This window comes from Scylla paramamosain, chromosome 33 (genome assembly GCF_035594125.1).
Source record: "Scylla paramamosain isolate STU-SP2022 chromosome 33, ASM3559412v1, whole genome shotgun sequence".
In the NCBI taxonomy this organism is placed as follows: domain Eukaryota; kingdom Metazoa; phylum Arthropoda; class Malacostraca; order Decapoda; family Portunidae; genus Scylla; species Scylla paramamosain.
Genome location: NC_087183.1, coordinates 1,400,001 through 1,412,656, shown reverse-complemented (window position 1 = coordinate 1,412,656; position 12,656 = coordinate 1,400,001). Strand labels below are relative to the sequence as shown.

At 44.0% G+C, this 12,656-nt stretch overlaps 1 protein-coding gene across 6 annotated transcripts in view; it reads left to right on the top strand.

Moving 5' to 3' along the window:
* LOC135089523 (uncharacterized) overlaps nt 1-10,038 on the top strand; it is a 45,063-nt gene extending 35,025 nt beyond the window's left edge. For all 6 annotated transcript variants that reach the window (XM_063985158.1, XM_063985157.1, XM_063985156.1 and 3 more), the window contains 4 exons: nt 347-516; nt 984-1,137; nt 9,247-9,450; nt 9,791-10,038. In XM_063985158.1, the coding sequence (XP_063841228.1) occupies nt 347-516; nt 984-1,137; nt 9,247-9,450; nt 9,791-9,824 (562 nt within the window). In that variant the 3' untranslated portion in view covers nt 9,825-10,038. The remainder of the gene's footprint in view (nt 1-346; nt 517-983; nt 1,138-9,246; nt 9,451-9,790) is intronic.
* Nucleotides 10,039-12,656: the final 2,618 nt, after the last annotated feature.

Here is a 12,656-nt window from a genome sequence, read left to right as displayed (position 1 = left end):
AAAGAGGAGGAGGAGGAGGAGGAGGAGGGAGAAGAGGAGGAAGAGGAGGATGATGAAGAAGAGGAGAAAGAGGAAGAAGAGAGCAAGAAGGAGAAAGAGGACTAGACGGAAGACGAGAAAAAGCAGGAGGAAGAAAAGGATGAGGAAGAGAAGGAGGAAGAAGAGAAGGAGGTAGAAGAGCAGGAGGAGGAGGAGGAGGAGGAGGAGGAGAAGGAGGAGGTGGAGGAGGAGGAGAAGGAGGAGAAGGAGGAGGAGGAGGAATGAAAAAAATAACAAATAGATTAATAGAGTGTGAGTGTGTGTGTGTCCAGGCGGCGTACAAGTGCACAACATTTGTCCCTTACAGGAGTAACCTTGAGAGGTTCATGGGTCACCTAAGTGCTGGCGGTATACAGCTGCTGCAGGAATGCCAGGGTCTTTGGTACCTCAGCCTGGCCGTGTGTGATCAAGACGCCCAAGAGGTTCTGACCGCCATCAAGGCCGTCCACCCGTCACTGCCTCGGTTACGCTACCTCTGTGAGTCTATGACGCTGTGATGCACCACCTATGTGTGTGTTATTATTTTCATTATTGTTATTATTATTATTATTATTATTATTATTATTATTATTATTATTATTATCATTGTTATTATTATCATTACTATTTTTATTAGTTTTTATTATTATGGTGTGATGGTGGTAATGAGAGAGAGAGAGAGAGAGAGAGAGAGAGAGAGAGAGAGAGAGAGAGAGAGAGAGAGAGAGAGAGAGAGAGAGAGAGAGAGAGAGAGAGAGAGAGAGAGAGAGAGAGAGAGAGAGAGAGAGAGAGAGAGAGAGAGAGAGAGAGATGGATGGATGGACATATAGATCGACAGATACATAGATATATGGATAGATACATATACGTATGTGTGCGTGTGTATGTGTGTGTGTGCACGGCAGGTGTACAGCGTGCACACAGTCCTTGCAATACGCTCTAAGAAGAATGGTACATCATTGCAGTTTTACATGTCCCCGTGCGTACCGTGAGGGCACAGGCGTGCACCACACGGCTGCCTGACTGCCCATGGGTGTTCCTCGTGTTGTCTGGCGTGGACGAGACGCTGCTGGAGAAGGCGGCTCAGATAGCTCAGCTCCTGCAGCCCACACAGCACCCGTGAGTGTATGCCAACACTGTTCTCTCTCTCTCCTCTCACTTCCCCTCTTCTCTCCCCATCCCTCTTCTCCTCTTTCCTACCCTCCCCTTTTCCCCCCCTTTCTTCACCTCCCCTCCTCTCCCCTCCCCTTATCGCGCCTCGTCTCCTTTCCCCCCTCTCTCTCTGTCAGTGAATGCGTGAGTGGAAGTAAGAAAAGGAAATAAAAGAGTGTATCAATCATATCAGTTATACCAATTGTGGCAAGACGCTTCGCCCGCCGCCTGCATTCCATTCTCCGGTCCCCTGGGACCTGACGCCAGCCTCGGTCAACCACGTGGTGTGAGGGTAAGCCTCACATCTTTTGTCTCCAGACGCCAACTCTGGCCGTGACCTGACCTGGCCAGCAACCACCGCAGTCAGTGTCCGCCCAGCCTTGCTGGCGGACATACCAGTCCATGTCCTCCTGGCCTCAGGGTCGGACATGCGGCTGTTGGGATTTCTGTATGTCATTTTGTACAGTATTATTTTATTAATATAAAGCTGCAGTATTACCACCTTATTTTCTTTGGCCACCATATCTACACAGAAGTACTAGAAGCAGAATATTCCTAGGAGGAGGAGGCAGTAGACACCTACCGAAACGATAATTACTCCCAGTGAGGTCTAAAACACTGTTCAGGGGGTGCTGTGAACTTATCATTAAACCCAGCTGTGACCTCACTGAACGTTTCCCTTTGTGTCTCACAACAAAAGGGGCAGTCTCAGCCTGCCCTCTAAAGACAACTCTCTTCCTCCACACAAAATTACAAGCACCTAATAACACACACACCCTTCACTCAAAAATTTTAAAATCATCATGGCGACTCATACACCAGCCTCGGAGTCTCCATCTGGGGAGGGGACCATAAATGTCCCCAGGCCGGACTGCTTTTCTGTCGAGGACCGTAAGTGTCTTGACACCCACTTCAACTTTTTCTTCATTAACTTCTGCAACATTCGCGGTCTAAGATCTAATTTTCAATCTGTAGAACACCACCTCTCCTCTTCTAAACCCCATCTTCTTTTCCTCACTGAAACTCAGGTGCCTGAGGCAACTGACAGTAGCCCCTTTTCTGTTCCCTCCTACTTTTTCTATCCTCATTTTCGATCCAAAGCTGGATGCTGCGTTTATGCGCGCAATGACTTAACCTGCTCTCGTGCCCACGCTCTTGAATCTTCAGATTTTTCCACCATCTGGCTACGACTACAGAGTCACTCTCATACTAAATTTGTCTGTGCTATATACCTCTCACCTAACTCCTCTGACTATAAGAAATTCTTTGACTACTTAACTTCCAAAGTGGAGGACATTTTGACCTTCTTCCCTTTTGCAGAGATCTCCATTCTTAGAGACTTCAATGTTCACCACCAGCTTTGGCTTTCCTCTCTCTTCACTGACCATCCTGGTGAACTAGCCTACAACTTTGCTATCCTCCATGACCTAGAGCAATTGGTGCAACAACCTACTCGTACGAGTACTCCTGACTGTCTTGGAGATACGCCCAACATTCTTGACCTTTTCCTGACCTCTAATCCTTCTGCTTATGCTGTCACTCTTTCTTCTCCATTGGGCTCCTCCGATCACAATCTCATATCTGTATCTTGTCCTATCTCTCCAATCCCTCCTCAGGATCCCCATAAGCGAAGGTGCCTCTGGCGTTTTGCCTCTGCTAGTTGGGGGGACCTGAGGAGGTATTTTGCTGATTTTCCTTGGAATGACTACTGTTTCCGTGTCAGAGACCCGTCTTTGTGTGCTGAGTGCATAACAGAGGTGATAGTGTCTGGCATGGAGGCGTACATTCCTCACTCTTTTTCTCGTCCTAAACCTTCTAAACCTTGGTTTAACACAGCTTGTTCTCGTGCTATACATGATAGAGAGTTGGCCCACAAAAGGTACTTGAGCCTTCCATCACCAGAATCTCATGCACTTTATATTTCTGCCCGGAACCGTGCCAAGTCTGTCCTCCAACTAGCCAAAAACTCCTTCATTAACAGAAAATGTCAAAACCTTTCAAGATCTAACATCCCTCGTGATTTCTGGCATCTAGCCAAAAATATCTCTGATAACTTTGCTTCTTCTTCTTTCCCTCCTCTATTTCAACCAGATGGCTCCACTGCTATCACATCTATTTTTAAAGCTGAACTCTTCGCTCAAACCTTTGCTAAAAACGCTACTTTGGACGATTCTGGGCTTGTTCCTCCCTCTCCTCCACCCTCTGACTACTTCATGCCACCTATTAAAATTCTTCGCAATGATGTTTTTCATGCCCTCGCTGGCCGAAACCCTCGGAAGGCTTATGGACCTGATGGGGTCCCTCCTATTGTTCTCCGAAACTGTGCCTTCGTGCTTGCACCTTGCCTAGTCAAACTCTTTCAGCTCTGTCTGTCAACATCTACCTTTCCTTCTCGCTGGAAGTTTGCCTACATTCAGCCTCAAACTACCGTTCAATTGCTTTAATTATCCTCCCTATGTAAAGTTTTTAATATATCCTCAACATGAAGATTCTTAAACATCTATCACTTCACAACTTTCTATCTGCTCGCTAGTATTAGTTCCGTCAACGCCGCTCTACTGGTGATCTTCTGGCCTTCCTTACTGAGTCTTGGTAATCCTCTTTTAGAGATTTTGGTGAAACTTTTGCTGTTGCCTTGAACATATCAAAAGCTTTGATAGAGTCTGGCACAAAGCTTTGATTTCCAAACTATCATCCTACGGCTTCTATCCTTCATCTCAAGTTTCCTTTCTGGCTGTTCTATTGCTACTGTGGTAGACGGTCATTATTCTTCTCCTAAATCTATTAACAGTGGTGTTCCTCAGGGTTCTGTCCTGTCGCCCACTCTCTTCTTATTATTCAATAATGACCTTCTAAACCAAACTTTTTGTCCTATAAAGTCCTCCCCTGATGATACCACCCTGCAGTTTTCCACGTCTTTTCATAGACGTCTAGCCCTTCAGGAAGTAAACATATCACGCTGGGAAGCCACAGAACGCCTGACTTTTGATCTTTCTAAAATTTCTGATTGGGGCAGAGCAAACTTGGTATTTTTCAGTGCCTCAAAAACTCAATTCCTCCAATTATCAACTCGACACGACCTTCCAGACAACTATCCCCTCTTCTTCAAAGACACTCAACTGTCCCCCTCTTCTACACTAAACATCCTCGGTCTGTTCTCGGTACAGAAGCAGGCAGGGAGTTCCAGAGTTTACCAAAGAAAGGAATGAATGATTGAGAATACTGGTTAACTCTTCATTAGAGAGGTGGACAGAATATGGGTGAGAGAAAGATGAGTCTTGTACAGCGAGGCCGCAGGAGGAGGGAAGGCATGCAGTTAGCAAGATCAAAAGGGTAGTTAGCATGAAAATAACAGTAGAAGACAGCTAGAGATGTGATATTTCAGCGATGAGAGAGAGGCTGAAGACTGTCAGTTAAAGAAGAGGAGTTGATGAGACGGAAAGCTTTTGATTCCACCCTGTCTAGAAGAGCGGTATGAGTGGAAACCCCCCAAGACAAGTGAAGCATACTCCATACATGGAAGGATAAGGCCCTTATACAGAGTTAGCACCTGAGGGGAGGGGGATGAGAAAAACTGGCGGAGACGTCTCAGAAAACCTAACTTCATAGAAACTGTTTTAGCTAGATATGAAATGTGAAGTTTCTAGTTCAGATTATAAATAAAGAAGTAAAGGACAGACCGAGGATATTCAGTGTAGGAGAGGGGGACAGTTGAGTGTCAATACCAACTTTGCTCTGCCCCAATCAAAAATTTTAGAAAGATCAGAAGTCAAGCGTTCTGTGGCTTCCCTACGTGATATGTTTACCTCCTGAAGGGTTAGACGTCTATGAAAAGACACGGAAAACTGCAGGGAGGTATCATCAGCGTAGGAGTGGATATGACAAGAAGTTTGGTTTAGAAGATCATTAATGAATAATAAGAAGAGAGTGGGTGACAGGACAGAACCCTGAGGAACACCACTGTTAATAGATTTAGGAGAAGAACAGTGACCGTCTACCACAGCAGCAATAGAACGGTCAGAAAGGAAACTTGAGATGAAGTTACAGAGAGAAGGATAGAAACCGTAGGAGGGTAGTTTGGAAATCAAAGCTTTGTGCCAGACTCTATCAAAAGCTTTTGATATGTCCAAGGCAACAGCAAAAGTTTCACCAAAATCTCTAAAAGAGGATGACCAAGACTCAGTAAGGAAAACCAGAAGATCACCAGTAGAGCGGCCTTGACGGAACCCATACTGGCGATCAGATAGAAGGTTGTAAAGTGATAGATGTTTAAGAATCTTCCTGTTGAGGATAGATTCAAAAACTTTAGATAGGCAGGAAATTAAAGCAATAGTTTGAGGGATTAGAACGGTCACCCTTTTTAGGAACAGGTTGAATGTAGGAAAACTTCCAGCAAGAAGGAAAGGTAGATGTTGACAGACAGAGCTGAAAGAGTTTGACTAGGCAAGGTTTCTCTCACCCCTATTCTGTCCACCTCTCTAACGCAAGAGTTAACCAGTACTCTCAATCATTCATCCCTTTCTCTGGTAAACTCTGGAACTCCCTGCCTGCTTCTGTATTTCCACCTTCCTATGACTTGAATTCCTTCAAGAGGAAGGTTTCAAGACACTTATCCATCAATTTTTGTCCACTGCTTTGACCCTTTTATGGGACTGGCATTTCAGTGGGCATTTTTTTATTGGATTTTTGTTGCCCTTGGCCAGTGCCCTTCCTACATAAAAAAAAAAAAAGGCCAGCGAGGGCATGGAAGACATCATTGCGAAGAATCTTAATAGGTGGCATGAAGTAGTCAGAGGGTGGAGGAGAGGGAGGAACAAGCCCAGAATCGTCCAAGGTAGAGCTTTTAGCAAATGTTTGAGCATAAGAACATAAGAACATAAGAAATAAGGGAAGCTGCCAGAAGTGACCAGGCTTACACGTTGTAGTCCCTGTATGAAACACACCCACCTATTTCCATCTGTTATCCCCATCCATAAACTTGTCTAATCTTCTCTTAAAGCTCTCTAGTGTCCTAGCACTAACTACATAATTACTGAGTTCGTTCCACTCATCTACCACTCTATTTGAGAACCAATTTTTTTCTATCTCCTTCCTAAACCTAAATTTTTCAAGCTTGAACCCGTTATTTCTTGTTCTACCCTGGTTGCTGATTCTAAGAATTTTGCTTACATCTCCCTTGTTATAACCCTTATATCACTTAAAGACTTCTATCAGGTCCCCTCTTAACCTACGTCTCTCTAGAGAATGTAAATTTAACAGCTTCACCCTCGCCCTATAAGGAATACTCCTCATCCCCTGTATCCTTTTAGTCATTCTCCTCTGTACTGATTCTAATAGACCTATATCTTTCCTGTAATGTGGGAACCAGAACTGCACAGCGTAGTCTAGATGAGGTCTGACCAGCGCCAAGTGTAACTTTAATATTACTTCCGGCCTTCTACTTTTATCACTCCTAAAAATGAATCCTAGTACCCTATTTGCCTTGTTTCTGGCTTCTATGCATTGTTTCCCTAGACGGAGTTCAGAGCTAACTATAACTCCTAAATTTTTCTCATACCTTGTACCTACCAGAGTTTGGTTGTTTAATGTGTACCTATTGTGTGGGTTTCCTCTACCTACGCTAAGCACTTTGTATTTATTGATATTAAATTGCATTTGCCATCTATCCGTCCATTCATTCATTCTATCAAAGTCTGCCTGCAAGGCGATGGCATCCGATTCTGACCTAATTAATCTACCTATCTTTGTGTCATCCGCAAATTTACTAACATCACTACTAATTCCACTATCCAAGTCATTGATATATATTAGAAATAATAATGGCCCTGATACTGATCCCTGTGGCACCCCACTAATGACATGACCCCACTCGGATTTCGAGCCATTTATTACCACTCTCTGTCGCCTGTTACCAAGCCATGACCCTATCCAACCTAACACCTTCCCATCTATCCCGTGTGCCCTAACCTTTCTCAGGAGCCTTTCATGGGGTACCTTGTCAAATACTTTACTAAAGTCCAGATATAAGATATCATAACTATCACCATTATCTACTGCCTCGTACACCTTTTTTTTTTTTTTTATGTAGGAAGGACACTGGCCAAGAACTTACTGTAAAAACTTAACAAATTTGTCAGGCAAGACTTCCCCTTCGTGAAGCCATCCTGTAACTGATTTATCAAATTATGTTTGTCTAAATGAGCGAAGAGTTCAACTTTAGAAATAGATGTGATAGCAGTGGAGCCATCTGGTTGAAATAGAGGAGGGAAAGAAGAAGAAGCAAAGTTACTGGAGATATTTTTGGCTAGATGCCAGAAATCACGAGGGGAGTTAAATCTTGAAAGGTTTTGACATTTTCTGTTAATGAAGGAGTTTTTGGCTAGTTGGAGAACAGATTTGGCACGGTTCCTGGCAGAAATATAAAGTGCATGAGATTCTGGTGATGGAAGGCTTAAGTACCTTTTGTGGGCCAACTCTCTATCATGTATAGCACGAGAACAAACTGCGTTAAACCAAGGTTTAGAAGGTTTAGGTCGAGAAAAAGAGTGAGGAATGTACGCCTCCATGCCAGACACTATCACCTCTGTTATGCGCTCAGCACACAAAGACGGGTCTCTGACACGGAAGCAGTAGTCATTCCAAGGAAAATCAGCAAAATACCTCCTCAGGTCCCCCCAACTAGCAGAGGCAAAACGCCAGAGGCATCTTCGCTTATGGGGATCCTGAGGAGGGATTGGAGCGATAGGACAAGATAAAGATATGAGATTGTGATCGGAGGAGCCCAACGGAGAAGAAAGAGTGACAGCATAAGCAGAAGGATTAGAGGTCAGGAAAAGGTCAAGAATGTTGGGCGTATCTCCAAGACGGTCAGGAATACGAGTAGGTTGTTGCACCAATTGCTCTAGGTCATGGAGGATAGCAAAGTTGTAGGCTAGTTCACCAGGATGGTCAGTGAAGGGAGAGGAAAGCCAAAGCTGGTGGTGAACATTGAAGTCTCTAAGAATGGAGATCTCTGCAAAAGGGAAGAGGGTCAGAATGTGCTCCACTTTGGAAGTTAAGTAGTCAAAGAATTTCTTATAGTCAGAGGAGTTAGGTGAGAGGTATACAGCACAGATAAATTTAGTATGAGAGTGATTGTAGTCATAGCCAAATGGTGGAAAACTCGGAAGATTCAAGAGCGTGGGCACGAGAGCAGGTTAAGTCATTGTGCACATAAACGCAGCATCCAGCTTTGGATCGAGAATGAGAATAGAGAAAGTAGAAAGAAAGGCTACTGTCAGTTGCGTCAGACACCTGAATTTCAGTGAGGAAAAGAGGATGAGGTTTAGAAGAGGAGAGGTGGTGTTCTACAGATTAAAAATTAGATCTTAGACCGTGAATGTTGCAGAAGTTAATGAAAAAAAGTTGAGGGGGGGTGTCAAGACACTTACGGTCGTCGACAGAAAGGCAGTCCGACCTGGGGACATTTATGGTCCCCTCCCCAGATGGGGACTCCGAGGCTGGTGTATGAGTCGCCATGATGATTTTAAAATTTTTAAGTTAAGGGTGTGTGTGTTATTAGGTGCTTGTAGTTTTGTGTGGAGGAAGAGAGTTGTCTTTAGAGGGCAGGCTGTGACTGCCCCCTTGTGCTGTGAGACACAAAGGGAAACGTTCAGTGAGGTCACAGCTGGGTTTAATGATAAATTCACAGCTCCCCCTGAACTGTGCTTTAGACCTCACTGGGAGTAATTATCGTTTCGGCAGGTGTCTACTGCGTCCTCCTAGAGGAATATATATATATATATATATATATATATATATATATATATATATATATATATATATATATATATATATATATATATATATATATATATATATATATATATATATATATATATATATATATATATATATATATATTCACCATCTATATAGATTTTTTTTTTCAATTAAGTGTGCGTAGGCGTGCATGAATACATGTATGTATGTATGTATGTATGTTTGTATGTATGAATGTATATGCCTAGCTCTCATTGTATCTCTCTATCTGTCAATCTCTTTCTACCCATCTTACTGTCTGCCGCTGTTTGACAGATACTGGAGCATCACGTTCCCCGGTAGCAGCATGAAGGCGGATATGTGGCGGCGCTGCCTTCACATGCTGGCCAATGCCGGTGTCAGGATGGGGGAAGGTGGTTTTTATGGTATTGTAGCACCCCAAACCAGCCCCATCACGGAGGAGGAGCAGAGAGAGCTGTCTGTCCTTGCCCAGACTAAGATGTTGGGTAGCTTCGGAAGGTGTGTGTGTGTGTGTGTGTGTGTGTGTGTGAGAGAGAGAGAGAGAGAGAGAGAGAGAGAGAGAGAGAGAGAGAGAGAGAGAGAGAGAGAGAGAGAGAGAGAGAGAGAGAGAGAGAGAGAGAGAGAGAGAGAGAGAGAGAGAGAGAGAGAGAGAGAGAGAGAGAGAGAGAGTTTTTTGTTTTCATTTTATCGTGTGTGTGTGTGTGTGTGTGTGAGAGAGAGAGAGAGAGAGAGAGAGAGAGAGAGAGAGAGAGAGAGAGAGAGAGAGAGAGAGTGTGTGTGTGTGTGTGTCGCCATAGCATTCCTGCCCCACTCATCACCCTCTGGTTCTCTCACACAGAGGGCCTGAAGAGCGCCTGTGGTGGTTACTGTAATCTCCGTAACGGCCAGACTCATCTGTGCAGGAAGTGGATCCACTTATGAGGCAAACAAATGGACTACACTTATCTTGCTGCATTGTTTGTGTATAACTCTACAGTGTGACTCTACCAGTCTACCATTCTCTCTCTCTCTCTCTCTCTCTCTCTCTCTCTCTCTCTCTCTCTCTCTCTCTCTCTCTCTCTCTCTCTCTCTCTCTCTCTCTCTCTCTCTACACACACACACACACACACACACACACACACACACACACACACACACACACACACATACACAAACACACATAAGAAAGCAAAACAAAAAACAATTATATTCTTCAATTTCTTAGGATTCTCTCTCCCTCCCTTCCTCCCTCCCTCCCTCCCTCCCTCCCTCCCTCCCTCCCTCCTTCTCTCTCTCTCTCTCTCTCTCTCTCTCTCTCTCTCTCTCTCTCTCTCTCTCTCTCTCTCTCTCTCTCTCTCTCTCTCTCTCTCTCTCTCTCTCTCTCTCCCTGATGGTTCACGTTATATTCTTAAGTTGGTGATGATTCTTAAGTCTTGATGTGAAGTTTGTGTGAGTGCAGTTAGTACAAGGTGGGGAAGAAAGTTATACTGCAGTTTGTAATTAAGGTTGGTGGTACACCTGTAGTTTTCCTCTTGGCAAAGTTCACGGCAGAACTGATTCAAGTTATTTTATTTATTTATTTATTTTATTTATTTATTTTTTTTTATGTAGGAGGGACACCTGCCAAGAACATCAAAATACAAAAAAAAAAAAAAAAGGTGGGGGAGCTCACTAGGATGCCGGTCCCCGAATAGGGTCCAAACCGGTTGTCAAAATTTGAAGGATAAGTGTCTTGAAACCTCCCTTTTGAAGGAATTCAAGTCACAGGAAGGTGGAAATACAAAAGCAGGCAGGGAGTTCCAGAGTTTACCAAAGTTATGAATGATTGATAATATTGGTCAACTCTCGCATTAGAGAAGTGAACAGAATAGGAATGAGACAAAGAAGAAAGTCTTTTGCAGCGAAGCAGCTGGAGGAGTAGAGGCATGCAGTTAGCAAAATCAGAAGAGTAGTTCGCATGAAAATAGTGGTAAAAGATAGCAAGAGATACAACATTGCAGCGATGAGAAAGAAAGCGTAGGGTTCAAGTTATTTTCTTCAGCTTACGGTGATTCTTAATGTTGCACCTGCTGGTTGTCTTTAGGCTAAGTTAAATCAGAACTAAGTTGAGTCAGCACAAACTGAGGGTCAAGGCTGCTCTCTTCTGCTGTCTGTCCCATGCAAAGGTTTATGACAGAGATGAGTCAGCACAAGCTGATGGTCAAGGCTGCACTCTTCAGCTCATGATGATTCTGTTTGTTCCATGCAATGGTTCAGGACAGAGCTGAGTCAGCACAAGCTGAGGGTCAAGGCTGCACTCTTAAGCTCATAATGATCCTGTTGTTTGTCCCATGCAAAGGTTCAGGACAGAGTTGAGTCAGCACAAGCTGAGGGGCAAGGCTGCACTCTTCAGCTCAAGTTGATAAGATTGATATTGTGTTCATTTTTATCTTTAGTTTCAAGTTTACAAGTAAGTGGTGGCTGTTATTGTACGTTCTCGTAAGTGATGCACGTCTGTGTGGTGGTTTGGTGGAGTTGCAGAGTGTTCAAGTTGTGCAGCAGGTGGCGGGTGGCCTGAAATGTGCCGAGTGAGAGCGCCGAACGTGGGCGTCACTGGGTTTTCTGGCTTGAGAGTAAAGCAACGGACAGTCTTATGGCCGCAGCTAAAAACTGCCCGCTGACTGAGAGCTGTGGATTCCCGAGGGAAGGGGAACGCCACGTGCAACTGTGGCGAAGAACTTCAGCATAAGCACTGTATTCTCTGTACCACACATGGCTGTTTTCCTCATTAAAAGCTGTACGTCTAAAGCAACCTCTTCTTTGTATTTCCTTCAGGTTTGATCACACACCTGACTTCACTCATTACTCGGGGACTGGTTTGCTGCCAGCTCCCTGTGTGTGTGTGTGTGTGTGTGTGTGTGTATGTATGCAAACAATTCACATAGTGGTCCAAATGCCAACAAAGAAAAGTGTACCGAGATGTAATGAGCCACTGGCTCGTGTCTAGTGAGATCTTGTCTGCACGTGGACCCAACCTTTAGTGCTCGGTGCATGTCAAGTGAGGCAATCTTACAAAACTACTATTTTAACTATCTAAACACGGAGGCAAACACGGAGAAAAGATAAAAAAAAAAAAAAAACATAGATGCACCTACACACCCAATAGCAAACACGGATGTAAAACACAAACGGAGATACGGAAGAAAAAGAAACTTTCTTGTAGATTTTGGTGTCTAGCTAGGTTTGTGTAACGTTACTACTACTACTACTACTACTACTATTACTACTGTTACTGTTAGTACTTTTTTTTTATGTAGGAGGGACACTAGCCAAGGCAACAAAGATCCAATAAAAAAAAAAGCCCACTGAAATGCCAGTCCCATAAAAGGGTCCAAAGCAGTAGTAAAAAATTGAAGGATAAGTGTCTTGAAACCTCTGTCTTGAAGGAATTCAAGTCATAGGAAGGTGGAAATACAAAAGCAGGCAGGGAGTTCAGAGTTTACCAGAGAAAGGGATGAATGACTGAGAATACTGGTTAACTCTTGCATTAGAGAGGTGGACAGAATAAGGGTGAGAGAAAGAAGAAAGTCTTGTGAAGCGAAGCCGCGGGAGGAGGGGAGGCATGCAGTCAGCAAGATCAGAAGAGCAGTTAGCAAGAAAATAGCGGTAGAAGACAGCTAGAGATACAACATTGCTACGATGAGAGAGAGGCTGAAGACAGTTAGTAAGAGGACAGGAGTTGATGA